The 27,165-nt window shown below is 54.2% G+C and overlaps 1 protein-coding gene across 2 annotated transcripts; it reads left to right on the top strand.

The window, feature by feature from the left end:
• The first annotated feature begins 44 nt into the window (after window positions 1-44).
• LOC122385054 (nucleoprotein TPR-like) lies at window positions 45-27,111 on the top strand. Of its 2 annotated transcripts, none has more exons than XM_043373034.1 (28): window positions 45-269; window positions 1,087-1,249; window positions 1,507-1,728; window positions 2,060-2,219; window positions 2,559-2,733; window positions 6,588-6,815; window positions 7,067-7,299; window positions 7,581-7,742; window positions 7,984-8,079; window positions 8,359-8,646; window positions 8,925-9,172; window positions 9,429-9,600; window positions 9,956-10,180; window positions 10,504-10,624; window positions 10,937-11,276; window positions 11,420-12,392; window positions 13,019-13,167; window positions 13,502-13,718; window positions 14,005-14,235; window positions 14,545-14,884; window positions 15,244-15,395; window positions 15,586-15,818; window positions 16,131-16,575; window positions 16,815-17,045; window positions 17,536-17,697; window positions 25,623-25,988; window positions 26,290-26,434; window positions 26,769-27,111. In XM_043373034.1, the coding sequence occupies exons 1-28, from the start codon at window positions 113-115 to the stop codon at window positions 26,969-26,971; spliced, it is 6,837 nt and encodes a 2,278-aa protein (XP_043228969.1). In that variant the 5' UTR covers window positions 45-112; the 3' UTR covers window positions 26,972-27,111. The 2 variants fall into 2 exon arrangements, with proteins under 2 accessions (XP_043228969.1, XP_043228968.1); XM_043373033.1 differs by having other exon boundaries at window positions 15,583-15,818.
• Window positions 27,112-27,165: the final 54 nt, after the last annotated feature.

Below are 27,165 nucleotides of genomic sequence, written 5' to 3'. Positions count from 1 at the left end.
AAACAACGACGCCGGCTCTTTAGCTCTTTAGTTAATTATAGGTATCTTGCTTTAGCTTCCCGGCTTGAAAATATTTATGGTGGAGCAGTGATATGTGTTGACCGGCATAAATATGGAAGTTGAAGCAAAGCTTGAGGCTTTTTTGGAAGAGAGTGAAATCGTTTTGATACCGGTCGAAGTCAGAAATAAGTTGTCACAGTCTTTTGATACGTTTAACACTTCAGTGAAGTCCCTGAAGAGAGAATATGACGATTTCAAAGTGCTTAAAGGTGAGGAAATCGAATGAATGAAGGGTGATTTGACTCTGAATAAATTGTTTAAATTATCTGACTGATGATCTGATAATGGGCTATTTTAAATTGATTGGTGAAGTTCCGTCCTGCAAGGAAGCACAGGAATCGGAATGTGTTTAAAGACCAGAACAGATTCCGCAGAATGGGAACAATTTGTGTGCTTGTAAATGAGAGCAAATATTGCATGTGCACCTGCACCCCATCATGCCATATTCATTGCGCCTTGTAGTACTCATTGAGCCCTGCTAGTGTCTCAAATTGCTGCCGCTAGCTCAATGTTTATGGGGAACCAGAGAATCTGTCATAAAGTGTTTCAGCTTTGAACACTTGCTGTGTGGATCCCTAGTGATGGTAAACCCTAAAGGGTTATATTACATGGTGGAAGGTAGGCATGTTTTGAGTTTTGAACTTTTGTTCTGGGTATTTAGCTGCCTGAAGCCTTAACAAGACATGGGGCAGTGTTCAGCTTGGAGGCCCATGGTATTAATTGATAGGAACTGATACCATCACCTTTAAGGCAGATAGACCTGTGCATCAACTGGTACCACTTTTATCCAAATCAGCTGTCCTCCAGATGCAAAAATGTTGAACACACACAGGTCCAAGCCAGCTATAGTTTTAGTCCCTCTTCAATGAAAATTTCACAATAAAAGAGCATACTAAAGTATGCTTTCCAATTCATCAGTTTTGGACTATTTGTCCATATCTCCTTGTAGGAAGGACTGCTCTCAGGCACTCCCTAACCCTGGACCACTTACCTGACCAGAACACTGCACCACTTATCATGTTACAGAGCAGGATGAGTTTGAGCTGGGCGAACAGCTGCAGGAGGCCCAGCAGGAGCTGCAGAAGCAGTCCAGCCAGCTGGAGGAGCAGCAGCAGTCTGCTGCCAAACTGGAGGAGCAGCTGACCACAATCACTGCAGACTACAGGAAGGCAGATGCTGACCTCACCAGGTAGCTCTCAGGACTGATTGGGAGCCTTTTCAAGGCGCTTTTGGATCAATAAATATTTTGGAACAATTTTTGCAGTTTTTCAGGATGCTATTAAAACTTCTATTCCTTCTGTAGTGCTTGTTCCAACACAATTGAAAAATGTAATTTGCCAATAGAATTCTAAACAAACATCCATTTTATTGTTCCCCAAATATCACAGAGTCTGACCACCCATGCCCCTTCTTAACAACAAACAACAACAACAACCCCTTCTGCAGGGCACTGGCCGCTGAGCTGGCCACCTGTCGGGAGCGCGACCAGGTGCTCTCAGACAAGGCGAGTCTGGTGCAGCAGCTGGAGCGGCGCGCGGCCGAGGTGGCCCGGCTGACGGCGGAGCTGGCCGACCGCGGCGCCGAACTGGCCGCGGCCAACGCGGCCAAGTGCCAGGCGCTGGTTCAGGTGGAGGAGATAGCTGCCAAGGAGATCAGCATACAGTACAGGTGGGAATGAATGAGACACAGACTTATGAAGGGAGAGTTATTAGATGAGGAGGTAGGACTTAATCTAAGTATATACTGACGGTGCTTCCCGAACATCGACGACACCGGCATTCCTCTCGCCCGTCGATCCGAAACGTCGTTATCGGTGCTGGCCAGAGTTGAATGTTCTGATGTTTTACATCAGTAATGAATTATTTTGTCTTTATTCACATTTCATCCTTGATGAAATTTTCACATTTCCACATTTCGTCCTGGATGAAATGTCTTGCATCGTCATATCACGACCAAAAAATCCCTGATGTTTAGACCTGACCCGTTCTGTGCGTGTCAGGGAGAAGAGGATGGTGAGCGAGAAGGAGCTGCTGGAGAAGCAGATGTCGCTGTTGCGGGAGAGCCTGGAGTCGCGCACCGAGGAGCTCTCCACGCTGCGCCGCCAGAACAGCTCGCAGATCATCCAGCTGCAGGCCGACCTCGCCAGCAAGATTGACCAGGTCAGACGCCTCGCCTTAACGATCGGGCGGTGTGCGGTACAATGGCGTGCTTGTTCGGGGCATACTTGTCAAACGTCGCTCACGGACCCCTTTATCTCGTCACCGGTTTCCAATTTAGCACACCGTCATCCACGATCCAGAATATTAAGTCGTCTTCAACCCAGAACAAAACATTGCATGCCTGAATCAACTTGCGCCATTCTGCCATGACATACATGCATTGCCCAACAAAAATATCGAGCTGCCCCAACACCATTTCCCCGAGCCAGCTGATCCCGCACCTCACTAGGCTTTCCCACCATCTAACCACCTCCCCCTTCCCTCCCATCCTCCCCGCAGCTGGAGACGGAGCAGGCCGAAAAGGAGCGACTGGCGCAGCAGGCGGCCGACCTGGAGCAGCGGCTCACCGAGCTGGCGGAGAAGCTCCGTCTGCAGCGAGAGGCCGAGATTGAGCAGGAGGAGAACTACCGGCAGCAGCTGCGGTCTCAGGAGCGGCTAGCGCAGCTCTACAAAGGTGCGGGCGGGAAAACGAGGAGGGCCGGAGATATCGGCTAAATATTTTGGATATGGGATGCGTGTGTGCCTCGTTCGAGACTGTGAATTCACGTTTTGAAAGGCTGGAGACGGGGCGATTCCGATTTAAAAAAAAAGTTTCCGATCTCGCGAAGCGTTAGTAACTGACATGTACAGTGTGTCTAAAAAGAATGTACCGTCGCCACTACGTGGCGCTGGTGTCGCGAGCCGGTAGTTGGCTGAATCCGCACCAGACCACACATTCCCAGGCGCTAGGTGACAGCTGCGCAGCGGCCGGTAGTAGCGTAAGCCCGAACCTTCGTGACACGACCCCGGGGGGGGGGGGGAGGGAGGGGAGCGGGCGGGGCAGCGCGTGTAGGGAGGGGTGCTCCAGCAGGCTGGCAGTTGTCGCGGCCAAAGGTCAAGGGGTCACACACCAAGCGAACGGACGCTGATGTGGGTTCGTGGGGATCATGAACTTGTGTGTGGTAGGTGCGTCTTGCGATGCACGGGTGATACGCCAGGTCTAAGCCAAAGGATTCAGGGGAGAGCTGAAGAAAACACCTGGTCAACTACGGCGAATAATAGTGCTGAAAAATGGAAAGTATGGGTCAATGCAAGCCTTCATGACTATAAACAACTTTCTGAGGACGCAAAGGCCAGCATTGAATAACGATATCCGGATCGAACTTAGCAATGATTTATAATTAAATGCCGAACTAATAGCGCTGCAAAACCCTCCTAGTAAATTGTCAAGTCGGATTATACCCACTTGAATTAAACTATCCTAAATAAAATTGTTAATTAACTTTCTAACACTGACGTTCTTTATCATACGATAAGTATGGGGTTAACCAAGATTCAGCATCTTCCGCGTTCAAACAATCACCTGTAAGGCTAGAACATTAATGGCCAGGTAAAAACATGGTCGGGATTTGATTAACCGGATTATAAGTCGATTTTTGTTTTAGTCGGGATTTGATAAGTCAGATTTTTTTACGCCAACCGCATTTTTACGTCAAGTCAGGTCACTGATCTATGACGTCATAAATGAGCAGTCCTAAAATGAACTGTGTGAAACTGTCCTAAACTGTCCTCAACATTTTAGGACTGTGTGCACACTCCTAAAATGTTCAACCTCGCTACACCCTCAGTGCAGAGCTTTCATAGGGAGATGAAACTTACAGGATCTTATAGTATGATCGAGAGTCTCACAGCTTGTATAAATGTATATCTCGGATTTTCTGAAGGGTCGCCTGAGATCAGGTCAGTCTCTCACCATTAAAAGTCAGGGGAATATGGAAATCGCTAGTTTGGTCCGGAAATGATATACAACTATCTCAAATTCTCAAGCACACGGAATCGTGATTTCATGCGCTCCTTGCAAGGTCTGATGCTTTAATTTTGCTTTGTTGATCTTGCGTGACGTCATTTATCACGTAACCAAGGGTATCAGTTTTTCGTCACGTCAATAACTCCCGATCAACTATGTAAAGCTACCGAGTCGATAAAGCCACTAATGGACATGAAAAGACCTGCCGAATCGATTGATATGCAATATGACCTCCTTTGACCAGCTTCGTGACCTGACGGGCTGTGACCTGACCTTGACCCGAGGTTAACACCTTAACTCTCGCCCATATTGGTGTTTTTCCAGCCGCAAACGTATAAGGGGGGGGGGGGGTCCGTTGGACCCTTCCTTGCCGTTTCGCCCCTGATCGAGCTAGAGCTTCGCGGAAAAAACGAGCGTGTTGGCCGTGACGAGAGGAAGTCGATGATACCCAATTTTAAGGTCCTAGGTCATCGGTTGACTTTCCAGGTCAGGTCAATGACCCAAAAGTCGGGAAAATCGGGCCTGTTAGAAAGTCGTAAAGCGTGGCTGCTATGGGGTTTTCGGGGTGCTGATCACGAATATCATGTTAGTTTTGATCACAGATGATGTCTTTATGCATTTAGGCCAGGTCGGGTCAGGTCAGGTCAACCAGTAAGGGTATTCGTAGTAGGTGGCAACCGCCTCTGACAGCTTCGCAACATGTTACGAGGGCACCAAAACTACTTCGTAAATGTTCATATGGCTGCTAAATTCGAATTCAGCTCCTAAAACTGGCCTAGAAACATGTAAAACTCGAAAAAGTGAACCGAGGTCATCAAAGGTCAATGACCTGACCTGACTTTCCGGTGACCTTGACACCCACCCTAATGCATGGAAGCAACATCATATCCCATGTTTGAACGCTTAAAACCACGAAAAGACTGCAAACGCGCCGCTAATGCGAGCCGACATACGCCGAATCGCGATTCCGGCCAAACATGGTCTCGAAAAGTAGGTCGCAGGTCAAAGGTCATTAAGGTCAGGGTCATGACAATTTCAGGGTGGGTGTAAAATTGATTAACGCGAGGGTAACAAAAGTTTCGTCGCGATCGGCCGCTTTTTACGCGAGTTATTCGCGAAAAACCGAGGGAGGGGGGTCCGTTCGACCTCCCCCCCCCCCGCTATACGGGCGAGGGTTAAGTTGATCTCACCCGAAGAAAAAGTATACCATTCGACACGCCTGAGCTAGACAAACACGATGCTGCTAAAATCGCGGATCTGTGATCATTTTTAGCGAAGTTATTTACCAAAAACCGAACCTGTGCCTTGGGTCACTTGACCTGACCTCCGAAGTCATCGGCTGACCCTGGTCCTTAAATCGGAGACCAATCGCTGCATTTCGTAACGACGCACACGATCGTTTCTTTCGTGAGGCTCTAGCTCAATTAGGGGCGAATCGGCGAAGGGGGTTGTTTCCTCATTTCCAACCCCCAACGTCCCTCGGTATTCAGAAAACCTGAAGGTCCGGTGAGGGTTAAAACGTTTCTCCTGAACGAGGAAGAAATGTAAAAGTCAAAGCTCTACATATAGACGTCCTGTAAAAGTGGCCATAATAATAAATTCGTTAGAAATAAGATGTTACGACTTCCTCATATAAAATCGGGTGCTGGGACCAATCTTATAAACGCTTTAGAATGGACAGGGCGTCACTGGCTAAAGTTTGGGTGCAGAAAACGGCTATTACCTAAATGCAAAATGGTTTTCATGCATTTCAGCCAATTGTATATTGTCGGTCCCAGTGGCCGAGCTAAAAAAAAAAAATCGGTAGTGTTTTGCATCTTTTACGCCCTAAGAAACTACACCATCTATCGAAGTGGGCGGGCTTATTTGAATGGGAGGGCGCATTATGCACGAATTGAGTGCTTTCGTTTATTTTGGACTGTATTTTACCACATCCAGACACTGCTGGTATCACTATTAATATTATCTAATGCCGTGAATACGACAGCATTCCATTTATAAGATTGGGCCAATGGAGTCGCGCCTCGCGAGCTCGGTTTTCCGCTGGGCCGCTACAGGCCAGGAAGTCGGTCTTCGCCTGAGGGCAGGACAAAGGTCAGCGAGGGAGCGCGGGGTCAGCCAGGTATCGCCAAGTGCCGAGCGGATGCCGCTCCCTCCCCTCTCTTCCCCTCTTCTCCCCTCCCCACCTCGGGATAGATGGGGAGGGACCGAACTGCCAATGACATGCGAGCGGTCAAGGCCGCTCGCGCGGCAGCGACCCTGGCGGCCGGATGCCGCAACTGGGATTCAGCCAAGTTACCGATTCGCCTCCTGTGGGAGAGCCAAACCAGGGGACATACTTTTTAGATATACTGTACATAGTTACGGTGAATCTGCAAACGTCATGAGACGCCTTGTTGAAAAATGTGACGCCCCTCATGAAGTGTGCTTATCCACTTGAGATATACATAAGCCTACGAAGTGATAGGTCTTTCACAACATACTCCACTCACTAACCGCCGTTACGTTTCGCTTCCATGCAGAGGGCGCCGAGGAGGCGGAGGCCAAGTCGAGCGAGATGCTGCGCTCGGTGGACGAGCTGCGGTCGCTGCTGAGCTCGGCCAGCGAGCAGCAGAGCCAGCTGGAGGCGCAGCTGGACGAGACGCGCTCCCAGCACGGTCAGCAGCTGGTCGAGAGGGACGAGGTGATCCGCCAGCTGCGCAACCAGCTGGAAACGTGCGAGGAGCAGCTGCAGGCCATCACACGCAGAGGTGCGTCAACGGGGAGATGGGAAGACTGGTGTGCCACGTTTTGGGTGGGATGGCACAAGACTAGAGAGTGTAGTCACTAGCGTATGGTTCAACCAGAACGTTTCTTGAACTGTTCTCATGTTGTCAACATTTTTGTGAATCATTGTTTTGTTTTTTCTCGCTCCCAATACAGCAGTCCGTGCATCATACCAGACTGTGCACTGTGCAGTGTTTCTGTGCCACCACGAATCACCATATACTCTCCCCGTCAGGTAACCTGACGGACGAGGCGGTGGAAGCCATGTCGCCGTCCGCCGCCGCCGTCAGCCGCCTCCTGCGGCAGGGCATGACGCTCACTCAGATATTCACCGAGTTCTGTGAGGCCAAGGAGCAGCTGACGGCCGCACAGGCCGAGAGCAAACAGCTCAAACTGTGCCTCGACCAGATCCTGAAGGATATCGAGGAGCGCACGCCGGCCATCCAGAGACAGCGCGAGGATTACGAGGTGCGGGGATAGAGGGAAGGGAAGCGAGGGAGGTGTGACGAAAGGTGAATGGATGAGTGGGGTGGATGGTAGTAATAATTCACAATGCCAGAACAGGCGAGTTCATAGTTGGGAATATGATATAACAGCAGGCTGGGTGATTCAATTTTGTAATACATTTTGCAACTATACGCGACCTAGTCTCAGGCGCATCATGACTTTTTGCATAGGCTGACTCAATGATGAAACTTAACTTTGTTTTCGTTTGACGTCCTATGACTGTTTCTCCCCGTCTCCACCAGGCGGCGGTGCAGACTATCGACGCCCTCACTGACAGCAACGACGAGGCGCTACGGGAGCTGGAGACGGCGCGCGCCGAGTCTGACGACGCCCGACGGCAGCTGCGCACCGTTCAGCACGAGCGGGACCGGCTGGCCGCCCAGACGGCCGACCTGGCCACGCAGGTGAGAGGGGCGAGAGGGAGAGCGGGGAGGGCTGTGTGGAGGGAAGGGATATTTGAAATGGTGGCTGCACGTGCGTGCGTAGACGTTTGATTGTCATCCACAGCCTCCAGTCTTGAAGATTCAAAACATCAAAATATTTACACGATAAACTTAAGGGCCCTAATCCCCAGATCGTCACCAGATCCTCGCACCGACGCACAGCCAGTCTACATGGAATTAACATGCTGCCTTCGTCCGTCAGGTGCGGGTGCTGCTGAAGGAGGTGGAGGAGGCTCGCGGCGGGTTCGTCACCACACCACGGGACGAGCTCGAGCTGGACACATCATCCGCCGGACGGGTGAGACAAAAACCGGGGACAGGGGGAGCTGCTTATATGAGCGGGAAGTGAAACAGACTACACTGTGAACATCATTTGTAATGACACATTATTGTAATTTATACTGCCATTGAAATAGCTGCGTGTCTTGTTTTGGATTGAATTAAAAGCCTAGATTTAGTTGCTCAACAGTCAACATCCTGCGAGTAAGCTCAGCAACGTTAACGATTTTCTTGTCGCATCACGCTCGACTCTAATCTAATCAGCTCTTTCATCACACCCCTCCTGTCCCTCCGCCAGCTGATCGCGCAGCGTCTGGTCACCTTCCGTGACATGGAGGAGCTGCAGGCGCGCAACCAGGAGCTGCTGGCTGTGGTGCGCGAGCTGAGCATCCAGCAGGAGGAGGCTGACGGTGCCGACGTGACCCGCTCCGAGTCGCACGTGCGCCTGCAGGCGGAGCTGAGCGCCGCTCAGGAGGAGCTCGAGGAGCTGCGGGTGGCGCGTCTCCGTCAGGAGAGTATGGTGGAGAGCATCGTCAGGCAGAGGGACATGTATCGGTCGCTGCTGCATCAGCAGACACAGTCACAGGTTAGTCGGTGTCGGTGACGGGGGAGGGAGGGTGATATGCTTTGTGGTGAGTGAGGCTGAGCGTTAAAGTAGTGTGAGGAAAATGGCTTGCACGATTAAACCATGGATAAACAGTAATGCGCGTGTCGTACTCGTTAATTTTTGAAAATTGATTCTCTTCAACTGCTACTTGAAACTTTAATTTGATCTCTAGGAGCTTCTGCTGGCGCTACTTATTCTGGGGCTCTGTGTCTGAAACATGAGTGAAGTACCTCACCTCCCCCTGGCTCATTTCCCAGGAGCTCGCCGACCAGTCTGTCACCGGCAAGTCACCTGTGGCGGCCAGCCCGGCCAAGAGTCCGGCAGCCAAGTCCTCCCCCGTGGCCGCCCTGCCGTCAGCAGAAGACGCCGCCCGGGTGGAGATGCTACAGAAGCAGTTACAGGAACTGCGCGAGGAGTACGACTTCTACAAGAAGGAGCAGGCCGAGAACGTCAAAATGCTGACCGAGCAGACACAGAAGCTGACGGACCAGCTGACCGAGCACAGGTGGGAATACAGACTGAGTGCTCACCGGGGAGAATTAAGGTAGACTGCGTTGTTGTTTATGATAATTGATTTGGTGGCAATGCATTACTTAAAGTTGTGGGGTTTCGAATAAAGTTGTTACAATTGGCTACAAAGTTCTGTCAGATACAGAAAGCTCAGTTACATTACAACGTGTGGCTATTTAACCGACAACCACGCGCCGTATGACATACATATCTGTACCTGAACGATTCACACTAGCCCTTTCCGTTTACAGGGTACAGAACACGAAGCTCGTGTCGCGTCTCGAGTACAACGACGAGCGTTTCGCGATCGCTCAGAGTAACAGCGACCAGTACAAGCGACAGGCGGCGGCGCTCGAGGACAAGTATAAGAAGGCCGCCGTCACCGTGGCCAAGTACGAGGAAACGATCGCTACACTGCGAGAGGTGAGATGAGACACGGGATGGGAGGGTTTGGCCTACAGGGGTTGGAGGTTTGAGAGCTGTGGGGCGTCTGCTGAAGCTGATTGAATCCATTCTCCGAATCTCTGCTCGATGACTTCCAGCCCATGACTCGTGAATCAATTCACTCTGCTACCGGTAATGCCTAGGCGATCTAGTATGTTTTATGAACATTCTGGTCCAGAGTATCCACCCTGCATATGAGACCATTTATTCTTCTTTCTTTTTTTTACAATATTTCCAATGTCACTTTTCTTTACTCCCCCGTATGTGTCTCTACTTGTCCCATAGACATCTCCTCTCAGCTCCCCTGTGACAGTCTACCCTTTCCACCCGTCAGAGTGTCAGCTCAGCCCAGGAGCGTCTCTCCCGAGCAGAGGTGCGCTGCGAACACCTCCAGCAGGAGCGCACCATGCTCAGAGAGTCCGAGGCGCGGCTGCTCGCTGAACGAGAGGCGGCGCAGCGCGAGCGAACTCAGACCTCGCTGCTGCTCTCGAACATGGAGGCGATCAAGAATAACCTGGAGCGGGCGCAGACCAGCGCGGCGGCCCAACTGGAGAACCAGGTACGCTGGAATGGCGTGGGAGTAATAAGGGGGTGGCTGGACTTTGGTGAAGTCGGGAGGGTCTTGGTAGAAAAGTTAAGTGGTTAAAGGTGTGATGAAGATGCGGGTATCGGCTATGCGATGACATCCTGAGACTAAAACTAATTTGTTAAGTGTGAGATGTTTTGTGAAAACTTCCAACATTTGTGTGGTGGAAGACAACCGAAGTCTAAAAAGTGAGTGGGCTAGGCAACTAGGATTATACTCGGCAGTGGACGGAAAGCTTTCTCTGTCCGAAGCCCTCATCTTCATTGTTTCCGGACCTTGCCCGTTCGCCGCTTCAGAACGACACCTTGAAGCGCGAGGTGGCGGCGCTGACCCGTAAGCTGGAGACGGACGCCGATACGCACAATAAGGCCATCAAACTGTGGGAGGCCGAGGTGGCTAAGCTCAGACACAAACTCGGTCAGTATTCTAGGGACAGAGCCTGTCGACTTCTGGTCGTAAATGTGTAAGAGGACGAGCCGGGTGGTGGGTTGTCTGCATCAGTAAGTCTCGGTGCATCGTTTCTTCCCAGTTATTTTTGTTTGAATTGCTCGTTCTGAGGGATAAGTTACAACGTTAGCAAGTTTCCATGCATTTCGTGGCTGAATTTAGTAGGGTTTCATCGTAGTATTAGTATTGTATCGACTTTCGCAGCTCTGTTGAACTACATGATGATATAAACATGCCAATGTTTTTGCCGAGGAGTTTGACATTTACTCTCCCTCTCCACAGAGGAGGAGGCCGTGGTGGTGCGGAAGGCGCGCGAGGCGGAGGTGGCCGCCGAGGCGCGTGTCCAGCAGCTCAAACAGCAGCTGACTGAGGCACAGACGACGGCAGCGGCTGCGCCGCCGCCGGCCGCCGCTGCCTCCTCACCTGCAGCTCCCTCCGCCGAGCTGCGCGAGACGCGCCTGCAGCTGCAGCAGGCGCGGGCGCAGCTGGAAACAGCCAAGCAGCAGGCGGAGGCGGCGCAGCAGCGCGCGCAGCAGCAGCGCGGACTGACGGAGGCGGCCGAACAGCGGCTCATGGAGTCGCAGCGCACCGTACAGGAGTGCCAGACCACCATGGAGACGCGGTGAGTAGTCACTGGTCAAATGGTGTAATGCTGTTAAGCTATTGAAGCAAACATCACCTATAAATTATAATAGTGCTCACTAGCCAGTTTTCCGGTTTGCCGTACATTATAGCTGCGCTGATCGAAGTACCCGTCCTCTGCAGGCTGCAGGAGAGCCAGGCGATGCTCTCTGAGCTGCAGCAGGTGGTGGAGACCCTCTCCGCCGAGAAGCAGCAGCTGGAGACGCAGCTGGCCGCCACCGCTGAGGTCAAGGCCGGTAGCACCCGGTTGAAGGCCAACCTGGAGAAGACGCGTCAGGAGCTGCAGGAGCTGACGACACGTCTGGAGACAGCCCAGAGCCTGGAGAAGGAGGCGCGCGAGAACGCCCAGAAGGAGGCAGCCACGCGCGCCGAGGCGCAGGACAAGTACCAGCACGAGGTGATCCTGCACGCGGCTGATCTGGAGGCGCTCAAACAGGCGCGCGCCCAGCTGGACGAGACGACCGCTAAGCTGGCGGCGGCGGAGGACGAGCGCCGCGCCGCCGTCGCCCGCCTGGCCGAGGCGGAGGCCGGCTGGAAGGAGCGCCAGGCGCTGCTCGATCAGCAGGCCACCCAGCAGCGGCAGCAGCACGACGAGCTGCTGCAGCAGAACAGCCTGCTGCACGACCAGCTGGAGCAGCTCAACTCCCAGCTGACTGCCGTGCAGGCGCGGCTGGCGCCCGCCGAGCCGGACGCAAACACCACCGGCGGCTCCCTCAACACCTCCTTCTCCGAGGCGGACGCGCGCACCTCGGAACAGCTGCTCGAGATCATCCGCTACCTGCGCCGTCAGCGCGAGATCGCCGAGACGCGCGCGGAGACTGCCGGGGCGGAGACGGCGCGGCTGCGCGCGCAGCTGCAGCTCACCAAACAGCAGCTGGAGGCCAGTCAGACGCGGCTCGACCAGGAGCGACAGAGCTCGCAGGCCTCGGTGGAGTCCTCGGCGCGACTGGCAGAGCTTCTCAGGAAGGTGGAGACGCTCAACGCGCTCACTGATAGTAACCGGGTGCTGCGGGTCGAGCGGGACGACCTCTCGCGGCGCTGTCAGGAACTGCAAGTGCAGCTGGACACCACCAGGGTCGAGATCGAGCCGCTGCAGGTAGGCCGGTCTGGGCCCTGGGTATTTATTGGGAAGGCTGCGAAGGGAAGACACTGCTAAGTAATTAATGACCATGCTTGATGCGGCTATGTGTTAGAAGTGTTTCAATCAGCTTTATAAGCTGATGGCTGTAAGTGATGTTGAAGTAAATTTACTTTTTTTCGGGATCCTAAGCTTTTCCAAACGTTCACCATATGGTTCGCAGGCGTATCTCGGTTTCCACACCGTTCCGTGCTTCTATCCTCAGAATACTGAAATCCTTCTCCTCCACGCCGCAACCCCTTCCGGGCTGGACAGGCAACTTTATCTCATGCGGGCTACTCCCTTGGAGCGGCACCGCTGCTCCCGAGGGAGCGCACCCGTAGCCGGGTGCAGTGAGTACCTTGGGGCTGGGTGGCCTGTCCTCTGGACGGGCTCAGCCCCGGCGACTCACTAGGGTGCCTGCCCAGACCAATGTCTCCCGGGCTATATCCTGTCATCCTCCCGGCTCTGAAATGGTCTTGTCAGACCGAAAGGGCCTAACCCAACAAAACAAACAAACATCTCAGTTCCAGGCATGTTTATCTGCTATTAGCATTTCGATCCATTATGCTCCTATTTTGCTGACCAGCATCGTTCCTCCCCAGGAGAAGAACCGCGATCAGCAGTGCCGGATTGACGTCCTGGACAGCGAGTGTACGACGCTGAGGGGCGAGGTGGCCCGTTGGCGGCAGCGGACCGCCCAGCTCACCGAGAGGGCCAACAAGGCCAACCCCGAGGAAATGAAGAAGCTACAGTGAGTTCGGCCGGCGCGGCGACTGACGCTTTTTCATACTTGTCAGAATGTTTGTTGTCGGATTTGGAAAATCGGGAGCCTGCTCTGGTGCACCGGATCTTACCCCATGTTTGACAGGTGGTACAGCGACACTCGATTTCTGCTAGCTAGGCTATGGACTTGAGCTATGAACTTACCTTTTTTGTGCGTTAGCACAGCTGCAGCTGCTTATTCAGCTCTGAACGACTGTATGATGGTCATGGTCGCTCGTGTTACGCTATGTTTTGCTGCATATCTTAGACTAATTATCCTCGGTCCTTTCACTAATCTCCTCTCCCCCGGCCGTCGCTCACAGACAGGACAAGGAGGCGCTGACGAAGCGTACCGAGGAGCAGCAGCAGCAGCTGACCCGGCTGCAGGGAGAGCTGAGCCGCGTCCGGCAGTCGTCCCAGGCGGTCACCGAGCAGCGCGCGCAGCTGACAGAGCGGCTGCGCCAGCTGACCAGCGAGCTGTCGCAGCTCAAACAGGAGACCGAGAAACACAAACAGGAGGCCGAGCGCAACAAACAGATGGTGAGTGAGACGAATGAATGGTGAGCGTATAAAACAGGAAGGCTGGTCGTGCATAGACGCTGCGACGTGTTTGGTACGCCGATGTTTTTCTCCCTGTGGCTGTCTTTGTCTCCGAGAGTATCCTCGTGTTTTTTTTTGTAATTAAATGGGCAGCATATATGCGGAGGTCTTGTTTCGTTGGCTCAGTAATATTACAAGTATCGTGAACTATCAGACAAAGTCATATTATTACGGTAGCAGTTAGTTCGATGACTGATCTTCCTTCCTTCCGCCCGTGTCTGATCAGGTGACGCAGCTGCAGGCTCAGCTGAAGACATCGCAGCAGCAGATGACGGCCGCGCAGCAGGCGACCTCGGGAGCGCAGCAGCAGCTGCAGCAGGTGCAGCAGCAGCTCCAGCAGGCGCAGCAGCAGGCCGAGCAGCAGGCTGAACAGCTGAAGGGTGACGTGGAGAAGGCTAATGCGGAGACTGCCAAACGGGACGCCCAGCTGAACGAGATGCGGACCAGCATGGTGCAGGTAAAATGCGGGGACACGTGATGTGTTCATCGGGAGAAGTGTGCTGAAAACGATTTATCATTATACCCAATGATGCTCTGGGTTGCGTCGTCCGTTTCCATTCGAACCATCCACCCCCATTAGGATGTTAGAGCTTGACTCATCTTTCGCTGCTGCATTTTTTTTTTTTTTTTTGTCTGTGACGTTGATTTCGCTGCTTTTCTCACATTGAAGTATAGTGTCCCACAAGACTTGAGTGCTCGGCTTCCGTAACCACCAATCGCTGTCATATTTTCCATCGCCATCTGACTGCTCTTCACGTCCTCTCAGGTGAAGAAGATCGGCCGCCGGTACAAGTCCCAGTTCGAGGAGCTGCAGACGGAGCACACCAAGCTGAAGGAGGAGCTGGCGGCCGCCCAGACGGCCGCCGCCGCCGCGCCGGCCGCCGACGCTGCGCGCACCTCCCAGCAGGCCGCCGAGCTGGAGACGGCGCGCGAGAGTCTGACGTCGACCCAGGCCGACCTGACGGCGGCGCGCACTGAGCTGGAACAGGTGCGCGCCACGTCCCGCCAGCACGAGGAGAAGACCCGCACCCTGCTGCAGAAGTTCCGCCAGAAGGTCTCCCAGCTGACACAGGAGAACAAGGACCTGCGGGAGAGAGCCGACAATGGTACGGCGCAGGGAGGAGGGGAGAGTAGAGAGGTGGGATGGGGGACAGGGAAGGGGTAGAATGATGGAGAGGGATGGGAGAGGAGGGCGCAAGCGGGGTGACGAGTATTCATCAAGGTTAAGTAAGGGATGGGCAGAGAACTGTTGGCAAAAGGTTTGGTATTTTAATTGGCTTATTATTTGGCTATTAGTTGGACGATGATGAGACTGAGCACTGAGAAAAACTCGTCAAAAACCATTGAACGACCGTCTTGTTTAGTTACGATTCGAGCTCATTATCTCGCACAGCAGCTGTATCCCGCCACAGCTTCTCATTCTCCTCCCACCCTCACCTGACCTGACCTCGCCCTCCCCACGCAGAGGGCGCGTCTTCAGCGGCCCAGGACGAGGCAGAGATGCGGGTGGCCGCTTTAAAGTCTCAGTACGACAACAAACAGCAGCAGCTCGAGCGGGAGTTATCCGAGGCCAAGAAACGGCTGCAGGCGCTCGAGAAACAAATGACCGTCAAACAGGTAAGCGACTGGAATCGATGTTTGGCCCGATTCAAATAGGTGACTAAGGCAGTGTCTGGTCGAGGTGTTGATGCAATATGACATTTTAAGAACGAATGTATTGCAGTTAGTGTGACGACGAGACCCAACCCAGCCGTCCTCTGACCTGTCCCGCGGGGTGTTAACCTGACTCCTCCCCCTCCCTCAGCAGCAGGCCAAGCCGGCGGCGGCCCCCGACTGTGCCGGTGACCAGTCGGGCCGCACGCCGACCGCCAACATCCGTCCGATGGCCGGCGGCGGGGGCGCGGGCGGGGCCGCGCAGCTGCCGGCGCCCCACCCGGGCCCGGCCACGCCCAGTCGCACCACGCCCACCGCCAGCATCCGACCAATGGCCGTGCAGCCGGCCAAAACGACGGCCACCGTGCCGCCCAGCGTCACCGGCAGGTAGGGCGGCGAAATAGTGTTGATGAAGGGGAAGGGAGGGGGTGCTGGATGGTTTGCGTAGGACGCTCACGGGAGAGACACCCGATGCCAAGTTGTGAGTGGAGAAATGCGATGCGGACAAGTTTTCAGGCGGTGGTACGTGATGGCTTTGGACAGGCAGATGCATCGTGATTGAATATGAATAACAACTGTATTGCTTGGTCTTTTTGATTCTCCATCCCATCTGTCGCTTCTGAGTCGCCTCCACCTGTCGTCCTAGGGGTTTCGTATCCCGACGTATAACCCTACCCCCGCCATGCTTTGTTTCCGCAGCGTGACCAGCGAGCCGGTCGCCTCCACCTCCACTGTGACTGTGGCCACGGTGGCTCCGACCCCGGCCCAGGTCACCGAGACACTGCCCCAGGCCACCGTCACCCCCCGCAGTCAGACGGCGCCGGCCGAGACATCGCCACGCGTCCCGCCCGTCTCTGCCGCCCCCACTGCGACCGCTGCGGTCACTGCCACAGCTGCGGCCCCGGCGGCCGCCGCGGCGCCGGTCCAGTCCCAGCCGGCGGCTGGCGCGCCGCCGGAGAGCCCGGCACAGCAGCAGCAGGAGCCGAGCCAGCCTGCCCAGCCGCCCCAGCAGTCCCAGCAGCCACAGCAGTCCCAGCAGCCGCAGCAGCCTCCGCAGGCGGGGAAGCGGGCGTTCGCAGTGGTGGCGGGCACCAGTGCGGCGTCGGGCTCTGGCTCAGCCCCCGGAGAGGCAGCCGTGCAGGCGGTGAGTGGGGCGTGATGGTGGACTTGGGAAGCGAAGTGGTTACAGAAAGGAGAACGTATGGTGGGGCTCAGCTGGGGCGAGTGTAGGTGGGACTGACCTGAGGAAAAGGGCTGGGCCTGGGAGGAGAGTGGAGGAGATTTGAGGAGATTTGAGAGGAGATGGAAGAGGTGAATATCAAATCGTTTTCAAATACGGTTAGCTGTTTGTAAGGACTGAAGTTGACCAGAAATACCCCTCAGGTGAAACGTCCTCGCACAGAGGAATCGACTGCGTCTGAGAGTGGTTCTGGAACGGACAGCCAGCCGCCGACAGCCGCCGCCCTCGCTCCTGCTGGGGAGACTGTCGCCGCCCCCGCCCCCGCTGCCGCCGCCACCGCCGCTGCCGCCGCCCTTGCCGCCCCGGCCGCTACCGCGGCTCCGTCGGGGGCAGACTCTCCGATCATCGTGCTTTTATCGGATGACGAGAAGCAGGTAAGTGCTGGGATTGTCTCGTTCGAGTGCAGGGATTGTATCATGTGAATATGGCGATTATATCCGATCAGTGCAGGGGTTGTCTCTGCTGAGCTCTGAGACTGAGATCATCGGGCGAGTCAACAGGAATTGTCTGGGGAGCGCAGGGATTGACTCTGGTAAACGCTGGGATCTTTGGATTGTCGCACAGTAATGGTTCGTATTTCGTCAAACTGTCTAATAACGCTCGACGTCTTTCTGCTCAAGTTTTGTTTTAGTTAGTTACAGTTATTATTATCGTACCCTCGGCTCAGTCTCCAAATAGCAATATGCTTAAAAATAAGTATTTCACTCGACGCAAATACCACCCTAAGAGGAGATGCTTCTTATTGCATATTTATGTTTATGGCAGGCTGCTACTATTATTATATTTCTATTTCACCGTCTCGCTATTTATACATATTAAGTCGCCAAGGATGTCTCGCTCACGGTGTAACACGGTGTATCACAGGAGGAAGACGACGGCGAGGAACCGGAGATAGAGGAAGAGGCGGAGGAAGAAGAGGAGGAGATGGCGGGCGACGAGGAGGCAGAAGAGGAGGAGGAGGACGATTACGAGGAGGATGCAGAGGACGAGCCGGCAGCCGAGACAGAGCTCAACGACGATGATGACGTGAGTAGAGGCACGGCAATGGGACGCCGCCCCCGGGGTTCTAATCTGTCCTTATCTCAGTTCCACACAGCCACCTGATGTGAGAGCATTATTGTTTCCTGTTGCCCAGTCACGGTGGATGAATTTATTATCAGCTGCGTCGAAGAAAATGCGATTCTGGAAAGCACGGGATTGTTGTGACCGCAGCGAATTATTTGCTAAATGTTCATCGGAGTGATTCGCTATGTATGCTGTTTCGCGAGGATGTACAGTCATCGTCAGACTCATAATATTTTCAGTCATTCTGTCAGAGTCAATCGATTAAAAGATTTCATTTGTGAGCCCCATTAATTATTTTATTAATATCAGCCCTGCCAGTTTCCCAGAATCCAGTGACATCTCGACCACAAAGCACCTTCGTTAGTTAGTGCTAAAATGTTATTAGGAAGTACAAGCGCGAAGTGGAATTCGCTTAAGCAATAATCACGCGTTATTTCAGGTTAATCGCAATCCCCGTTGCCCCCCCCCCCCCCCACCTCACTGTTCAAACCGCCCCCGGCGCGCACCGTCTTGGGCGATAGACAGGATGTGCCATCACTTCCAGAAGATGCCGATCACGCTGTCGAAGGCGCTGGCAGTCGCTCCGACTACCCCGTCAGCCACGCTGGTGACTATTTTGCCGACCTCCTCGGTCGTCTGTTCCACTATCTGGTCGGCCGCAGCGGTGGCTGCTTTGGTTGCGTCCCGTACGGCTGATATGTCCACTTCGAGCCCAGTAACGGCAGTCACAGCTTCGACAACCTGTGCCGTCGTGTCGATCGTCATATTCACCTGAGCGATGGCTGTTTTGGGGGCGTTGCGCGCTGCCGTCTTACCCGTTTCGACAGCGACGGTAGTTACTTTTTTGCCGACGTTCGTGATCACCTGGGCAACGGCTCCGCTCTCACTCTTGTCAGACATGCTTGTTGTTTTGTTTTCAGTGCGATCTGTCGACTTTGGGATTTGTCTCGTAGGCTGGCCGTCGGTGGACGTTTCCACGTGTGATTTTCTTCTCTTGATGTAAATTTCCTAGCGCCGAGCAAGCGTTCCTCTCTTATGGTAACTATTTGGTGAAAACTGTCGGCTTTCCCACTATTCCACCGAGTTACCACAGCTGCAACACAACACAGTACACAGCAGCACAACCAAATGTTTTAGTCGCTGCACGGTATCTGCGCTTCCCAGCGCTCCGCCGTCCGTCGTGCTCACTTGAGAGTGGGGAACTATATTCATGCATTCATGTAGTGAATATCACAAATGCCAATTGGCCCTGGTGATGAGGTGCAACGCTTGTGCAATGCACATGCAGCGCTTATCAAACTTGCAATTGCATGCACACTCGACTATGCACTCTAAGATATGGGCGTCGCCACCACTACGGACACTACGGACAGGATCCGTACAAGTTTTGGAAGGTCCGAAAACTTGTACAGATTGTTCGTACAAGTCGCGACTGTCGAAAATGAGCTTTGCAAGTAAAATGGCATCAATGCTCGACAAACAGTATTACAACTAATGCAAGAATTCCGAGAAGTAGGTACTCAGGATGTCCAGCTTTTGACGAGGAAGACAGCGCGGCCTTCATGACGTTTTTCGATGTAACTACATCAATCAGCTTCCAGCTGAATGACATGTGTTTTCCGAACTGAACGTAAGTGGAATAGGTACTGATTCCGGAGGATCGTACCAGCTTGAGAGAACTCGACCTCACAGGACAGGGGATAGCTAGCTGCCTTGGTGGTGGTGCGCACTGCCGTCTTACTGACCCCGAATGCGACATCTGTGACTTTCTGCCTGACCTGTGTGATGGTCCGGGCCACAGCCCCTCCGCCGGCCGACGAACCCACACCCTTGCCAGACATGCTGGGATTCTGAGGTGACTTTGCTGGACGCTTCCGCTTCATTACGGATGAAAGCCCTTCGGTGGGATTTTTGAAGCTGTATCACTTGTACTTTTCTTCTCAGAGAGTTTTTAGCGCCGAGTGTGCCGTTGTGTGACCGATTCCTTGGGGAAAGTGGTCGTCTGTCTCTGACCCTGCCACTTGAGAATAACGGGAGTCCGGCGCACCGTCTCTGCCACTGCGCGGTGTTTCGTCTGGTCACGCACCTCTCGGCGCCCCCCGACCGTTGGGTCGCCGTGTGACTGAAGGACGGTGGCGTCATCCGCTTTTATGGGTATCCTCCAGGCGCCCATGGCAAACGCATGCTGGGCGCGCCTGACCCGAAAACAGTCCATATTTATCAGAGCAGGAAAATGTGACATCAGCTGCGGGTGATATCACATGTCCTGTCATTGATTGATGGCGTTTGTGTATCTATAGCTTTACTTACGGTTTTATCGTGCTATGATTACCAGTAATGTACTCTACTAGTTCGGGTCAGTTACATATTGATGAGTCTCGAGTAACATCACGAAGCCTTGGATGAGCTCACGTAAAATCCCGGATGGCGTCTGGTCGGCCACACAGTGTGCCCGAGTCGATTAAGGGGATCCCCTCAACCTGTGAGGATGTCGAGTCTTGTTCGAAGTGTTCGAAGTGAACCTTGTGGTTTTGGGAACGGCTTCACATAGAGGTTGGCAGGTTCCACTGTTCGAATAGGCGCGCGACAGGTTTCAGCGATCGTCTGGTGCGCTGAAGTCTGCTTTGTCTTATTGGTTTAAATCTTTTACACAATTGGTCTGAAGTTTCCGGTTTCAAGTATGTCAATCCATCATCCAGCAGTCAAAATGTGTGGTATGAAATGATGAAAAGTGAGATGATCGGCAAGTGAAAAAGAAAACCGAAGTAAATCAAGGTAATCCTGGCCATGCCGGTTGTGACTAACGGCGTTTGTTTTCGGTGGGACAGCTCTTCACTCACTGTTTAAATGCAGGGATGATAAGGTATTTTTATGGTGTGTGTATCCGTCGTGACCGGTGTGAGTTATTTGCTGCATGTGCTACTGCGTAATTTACTTGGCGCCTCAGCTTGTAAATATTCGGTGGAAAGAACAGGCTGAGGTGGCTAGTTTGGATGTGATCTCATCATACACATACGCGCTTCTTATCTTCGCTCTGTGTTGACTAAGCAATGAACAGCATCCGAGTTAATATCTTTGTTTCTTCCTTTTCTCTTATTTTTTTGCAAATTTTTTATAGCGTCTTATTAGATACGTAGGCTAAATTAGCACAAGGCATTGGTATTGTTGCTGACCATTCTGTATCATATCATTAAGTCACTGGCGCACACCGAATCTGGCTCTAATAATTGCATTACATCTCACTTCGGAATTATCACAATCGAGCTGATCCTGATATAACAATCCAACACGAACCGGTCTTTACTTTTCTACATGCTATTAGCAGTCCAACATCTCCCTAAATTTACTGCTGAAAGCCGTTCTCGACACCGGGCCACGCGTCCAGCCGATGGAGGCCACGACACTGGCGGTGGACGACGATCCGCTCTCACTTCCAGAAGCTGCCGATCACGCTGTCCAAGGCGCTAGCAGTCGCTCCGACTACCCCGTCAGCCACGTTGGTGACTATTTTGCCGACCTCTTCCGTCGTCTGTTCCACTAGCTGGTCGGCCGCAGCGGTGGCTGCTTTGGTTGCGTCCCGTACGGCTGATATGTCCACTTCGAGCCCAGTAACGGCAGTCACAGTTTCGACAACCTGTGCTGTCGAGTCGACTGTCGCGTCCACCCCGGCGATGGCCGTCTTGGTGGCCGTGCGCGCTACCGTCTTGCCCGTTTCAACTGTGGCGCTGGTGGCTACTTTGCCGACGTTCGTGACCACTTGGGCAACGGCTCCGCTCTCACCCTTGTCAGACATGCTTGTTGTTTGGTTTTTAGTGCGATCTGTCCACTTCGGGCTTTGTCGCGTAGGCTGGTCGTCGGTGGACGCCTCCACTTGTGATTTTCTTCTCCTGATATGAATTTCCTAGCGCCGAGCAAGCGTTCCTCTCTTATGGTAACTATTTGGTGAAAACTGTCGGCTTTCCCACTATTCCACCGAGTTACCACAGCTGCAGCACAACACAGTACACAGCAGCACAACCAAATGTTTTAGTCGCTGCACGGTATCTGCGCTTCCCAGCGCTCCACCGTCCGTCGTGCTCGCTTTGGAGTGGGGAACTGCTTGTGACTGCGCTTATATTATCTTCGGAGCAGGAAAGACTGTCCATGTGTCATCAGGCCTACAGTCGCCAAATGAAGTGGTTTGTTAGTGTTCATCGTTGATTGATAGTCTTATGCTTAGATTACCAGGATGAGTTTGTTGATTTGAGGTGGGGATCGTCCCGGAAAGTTGAAATGTTGGGTGTTTGTGTGCTAAAATACGCTTGAATATACAATATATGGTGCAGATACGTTCAGATGTTTGTGGACGGATGCATCCTTCGATGATGTTTATAAAGAAAGCTGGGGTTCCTGAGAGCGCCTGTCTGTTTGTTGAGTGGTGATGACGTCACGAGGCGGTGACAGGTGACAACTAAGACCGTTAAGTCCACCAAACTGTACTCGTAGCTGTCAACAGGATGTGAGCTGGCTGGCCAAGATAGTCCCCCGTTCTCGTACCTCGGGGATGGCTCAGCCTTATCTGAAGGAGATTTTGTCTTTGTTAGACTGGCAACCGCGTCACTTATATTGAGGCTGAATGCATGGCCCATTATTGGGCCGTGTGGCAATGGCACCAGCAGTGTGGCTCTCTACTCCCTGCTCACCAGATGGGAAGACTCATCATTCCACGAAAGAGCAGGAGGCTGCTCCGGCTTCATGAGGGTTTTGTGAGCATTGAGAAAGGATGAACTTCTAACTGGAGAATATGGCGAATTGCCATCAAACTTTTGTCCGCTTTTCCAGAATTGCGCTGTGATGACATGACCATTGTTCAGTACCAGGTGGATCGAACCGACTGGAAAGTAAGCTGGATTGCTTGATAAAGATATGGGCATGTAATTCAATTGAAATTGAAAGCGTGTTTTATATTATAAACATAGAAAACATCTCATGTTTTATGGTATTCCTTCATACAACTCTACATTCAGCAGAGGCCTCGGTTTATTATCCATCACATGTATTTTGCCTCATTCGCCCTCAATCCAATTTTCACCGTCTTTATGACAGCGACTGTCATTCACCGCCATAACCACACAGCCATTAGCATTCACTGTTGTAAGCTCACAGCCATTTTCTGATGGAAACGGTGGGTTATTTCCTCTGGTTCTGTCTGCGACAGGTGGCAGCCGTTCCATTGCAGGGTGTTCTGTTTATTTCTCGCTTTGACTGCTCACCGTCTAAACAGGCTACCAACGGCCCGCGCCACAGTTTGAGTGGTCTTAGCCACACCCTCAGCTGCCTCGTGCCAAACCCGCTCGGCTCGCGGCACTACGGAAACTACCGCCTCCTTAACATGTTCTACATGCTCTAACATGACCCTCTCTACTAAATGTGTGACCTCCCGGTGGCCAGCGAGAGTTTGAACTAGCTTCGAATCGGCGTGGCGCACCGCCCCCTGCTGGGATGGTAGCTCCGCGGCAGCGGTGGTGTCGGACTCCTCCCGCTCCCGCTGCTCGGTCCGCTCCCGCTCCGCCCGCGCCTGCTCGGCAGCGGCTGCGTCCCGATCGCGCTGGCGCCGCTCGGCGGACGCCGCCCGGGCCGCGCTCCTGACGAGGCACGTGCTCAGTCGTCCCTCGATCCACTGCTGTAGCTCCTGACGCGGCGCGGCGGCTGCCCCACCGGCGCTGATCTGACCGCGCTCGTAGCGTTGTAGCGCTCTCCGGGCGGCAGCGGTGTGCAGTTCACGGAGCCGCTGTTCAGTGACGGCGGGGCTCGCCACGGCGCGCCGCATCTCGGCCCCGTACTGGTCCCAGCAGGCGGCCGCCAGCGCCGCGCTCTGGGAGGCGGCTCGGCCGTCTACCAGCTCCCGGCGCCGCCGGTTTAGGCTCTCCGCGCGTCCGTAGTGCTCTGTGAGGGCTGTCGTTAGCTGTTGGTAGGCGGTCGGCTCGCCACGTCCGCCGGCGGCTCTGAACGCGCGGCGGGACTCGCTCAGTGCCGCTCTGTGCGTCTGTTGGAGCTCCTCGTCTGTCAGCGGGTCTCCGGTAACTGTGGCAGCGTTCAGCCGTTCGACAAAGGCTCGGAGCGCGGCGGTCTGCGCGCCCTGCGCCGCCATTAGCTGCGGACCTTCCTTAGGAGACAGGGCGAACAGCGGGATCGCGCGGTCCTCGGCTGTGCCACTGCTGGTCATGGACATGGCGTATGGTCGGCTGGTACCTACCAAACCTCTGCAGAGACTGCCGCTCGGTTTGGCACGGCGTTGGTTGTGATGGCTGACGTCCGGTCAGCCCGACAACTGATGTGTGCTCAGTATAGATATCGCTCCTTTGGACGAGTCTCTGGGCCGGGGACTCTCAGCAAATATTTCCTCGGTGTTTTCTGACTTGGTGGTGTCGAGCTGGATACGCCACCAACGCCAGCCACCTTTGATGAAACTACACTATATATGATAATATGTCTTCTAATAATATGCGGTAGTTGGCACTGAACTTCAATCGAATTTCCGTCACCTCTGTCCGCGTCGGACCGTCCTAATCGCACAGCTTCACAGCACAGCCACCTCCACCGCTACTGGCCGGATAATGCCCGAGTTCTGACCGCTGCCGACAGAACTTTCCCTCCCTCCTGAGCGGGCCAGTATTCGGGATTCACCGTCAGACACCCGAGGTCGGAGAGCACCCCGGTCCGCCGACCTGTGAGTTGGTGCCGGGCCTATCGCCGAGGTGACATGTCACAGCGCGTCGGCAGGGACGGGGAATATCCCGACGACCACCGCCGCCGGCAGGCCGGAGCCCGAGGATTCATCAATAAACAAAGCAACGTTCGCTCAATCTCGAATCTCCAAACAGAGCATCTATCGATGGATAGCCCGACAGGATTTAGCTCTTTTGTATGAACTGAAGATCAATGTCAATAAACGATAACCAATGGATAGAGTCACCGTGCATCAAAGGTCGGAGTGTGATATCAGGGTACTAGGTATTAGCGTACTATTGACCTTCACATGTGGACATATTCCACATACTTCATGCGACAAACGGTTATAGCTTCTTCCTAGGTCACCAGCACGTTTTCACTATAAATAGTGCCGTCGGGAGTCCCCAAGCGGCGATTTACCAGCGATACGAGACGCCTTTGCCCTCATACAGGCCTAGGACATACGCTGCTTGGTCGTGTGTTTGTTTCTAGGAGAGGAGAGGCCAGCCATGTCAGCTCACCGTTCATTTGATTTGACAGTGGAGGCTGTCGTAGGCTCATCCTACCAGCAGTAATGGCTGCATGAACTCCGCCAAGGCGGGTGAACGAAGGCCAAAATAATGTGACTGTGATTTCTTCTCCCATATAGACAGTGAAGAACGCACCGTTGTAACAGCGTCTCCCTTGTTGGAGACTGTGACGTACGCGCTCCTCAGACAGCATTCGCTCCCATTCTAACACCATTCCATCCCTCCCTCAGAGGTCGATTACGGACCGTTCTAATACCATTTCTTCCTTCCTCAGACGGTGGAGTACGGACCGTTCTAACACCATTTCTCCCTCCGGTGGAGTACGGACCGTTCTAACACCATTTCTCCCTCTGGTGGAGTACGGACCGTTCTAACACCTTTTCTCCTTCCGGTGAAGTACGGACCGTTCTAACACCTTTTCTCCCTCCGGTGGAGTACGGACCGTTCTAACACCTTTTCTCCCTCCGGTGGAGTACGGACCGTTCTAACACCTTTTCTCCCTCCCTCAGACGGTGGGGTACGGACCGTTCTAACACCATTCCTCCCTACCTCAGACGGTGGAGTACGTGCCGTTCTAACACCATTTCCCGCCTACCTCAGACGGTGGAGCACGGACCGTTCTAACACCACTCCTCCCTCCCTCAGACGGTGGAGTACGTGCCGCGCGGCGAGGAGGCCGGCGACTCGGGCGCCGCCGAGCCCATGGACGAGATCAGTCAGGAGGAGGACGTCCCCGAAGACGAGGACGGGGACGAGGAGGACGAGGTGGGGGACGTTGAGGAGGAGGACGCCAGCCAGGGTGCGGCGGCCGGCCGCGCGGGGGCCGCCGCCGCCGCTGGCTCGGCCGGCCGGCCCCACCTGCAGCCGTTCGGCGGGGCGTCGGCGACCGCCGGCGCCGGCTCGACCGCCACCGGGCAGTTCGACGACGGCGACAGCATCGTGCCGAGCACGCCGACGCTGATGGTGCCCCGGCGCGGCGACGCCTTCGCCGAGTCCGTCCCGTCGCCGCAGGTGCGTCAGAGGGGAGGCGAGGTGCTGTAGTCATATGTTTAAGGGTGGCAGGCTGGGAAAGTTTGTGCACCGTTTGTGCACCTGTGCGGTGATGTGGTTCTTTAACAAAATGGGAAGATTTGTCAACTTGTGGCAGTAATGAACGCTTTTCTTGGCTTCTTATTTTTGATACAATATGATCTTCAGCAATGTTTTCACGAGATATGAGCCTTGGTCGCTCACCGCTCCGACCCATTCCGTGCTGCTCCACGTGCCACCCCAGCTGTCGTCCATCTAAAGATGTCGCTGTGGTGCGTTGCAGCCGGTGGCGGGGGGCGCCGGCGCCGGGCCGTCCGGCGGGGACCAGCAGGCGCCGCTGGCCTCAGCGGCGGGTCTGGATGACACGCGGATGGATATCACCCAGCTGAACAGCCGCGGCGGCGACCAGGACCCGCTGCAGGCGGCCGGTACGTACCGGTGGGAGGGGGCACGAGCGGGGTACTGGGTTAAGAGGGAGAGGAGCAGAGCGATTTAGTGCTCGGTGAATGCATTTGTGGATGCTGGAGACAGAGGTAGTTAAATGTTCAAAAGATGCCATTACTTAACGCGTTTTAAATTGTGAATGGATAATTCTGGTATATTGTTGTAACCGATTGTCTACCATACATAACTTCCTGCCCAGTCACTTAAACGTTTCTCATGCATTTTGGTCGCCATTGGAGTGTACAGACCACGATTTTTTTTTTAGATTTTCTCCCTTCCTTGTGCCCATCTCCTGTCTAACCCCCTCTCTCCCGACAGGCGAGCAGCCGGCGGCGGTCCCCCAGCAGCCGGCGCCGACCCGCCGACGCTCGGCGCCCCGTCTCCAGCGGCCGCAGCCGATCGTCTGGGACCGGCACAGCTCCCGGGAGCAGCCGGCGGCGCCGTCCCCGAGCCGCGGCGCCGGCCGCGCCCGTCGCAGCCGCGGGCCGCGCGGACGGGGCCCGGCGCGCGGCGCCCGCTGAGTGGGGAGGAAGGACCGAGATTGGGAGGATGGTGGAAAGGACTGAGACTGGAGAGCGAGGCTGTCAGATGACCGGCGATGTGAGGTGATTATTTCGCTGATGATACGTGCTTTTCTGTATGAATATACCGCTGTTTTTCACCTTGTGGTTTATGAGGACTGGTGGAGTTTCTCGGGTGATCTCGAAACTACTGT

The sequence above is a fragment of the Amphibalanus amphitrite genome, unplaced genomic scaffold (assembly GCF_019059575.1).
Source record: "Amphibalanus amphitrite isolate SeventyFive unplaced genomic scaffold, NRLGWU_Aamphi_draft 000206F_arrow, whole genome shotgun sequence".
NCBI classification, from domain to species: Eukaryota; Metazoa; Arthropoda; class Thecostraca; order Balanomorpha; family Balanidae; genus Amphibalanus; species Amphibalanus amphitrite.
Note: the sequence above shows the minus strand (reverse complement) of the source record. Positions and strands in the feature narration are given on the sequence as shown.

What these genes read in the sequence shown, in the direction of transcription:
- LOC122385054 (XM_043373033.1), top strand. Translation starts at nt 113, where the DNA reads ATGGAAGTTGAAGCAAAGCTTGAGGCTTTTTTGGAAGAGAGTGAAATC. An exon ending in ATCAGCAGACACAGTCACAG is followed by an intron (nt 8,647 to 8,924) that starts GTTAGTCGGTGT and finishes CTCATTTCCCAG; the next exon opens with GAGCTCGCCGACCAGTCTGT. An exon ending in GGACCCGCTGCAGGCGGCCG is followed by an intron (nt 26,435 to 26,768) that starts GTACGTACCGGT and finishes CTCTCCCGACAG; the next exon opens with GCGAGCAGCCGGCGGCGGTC.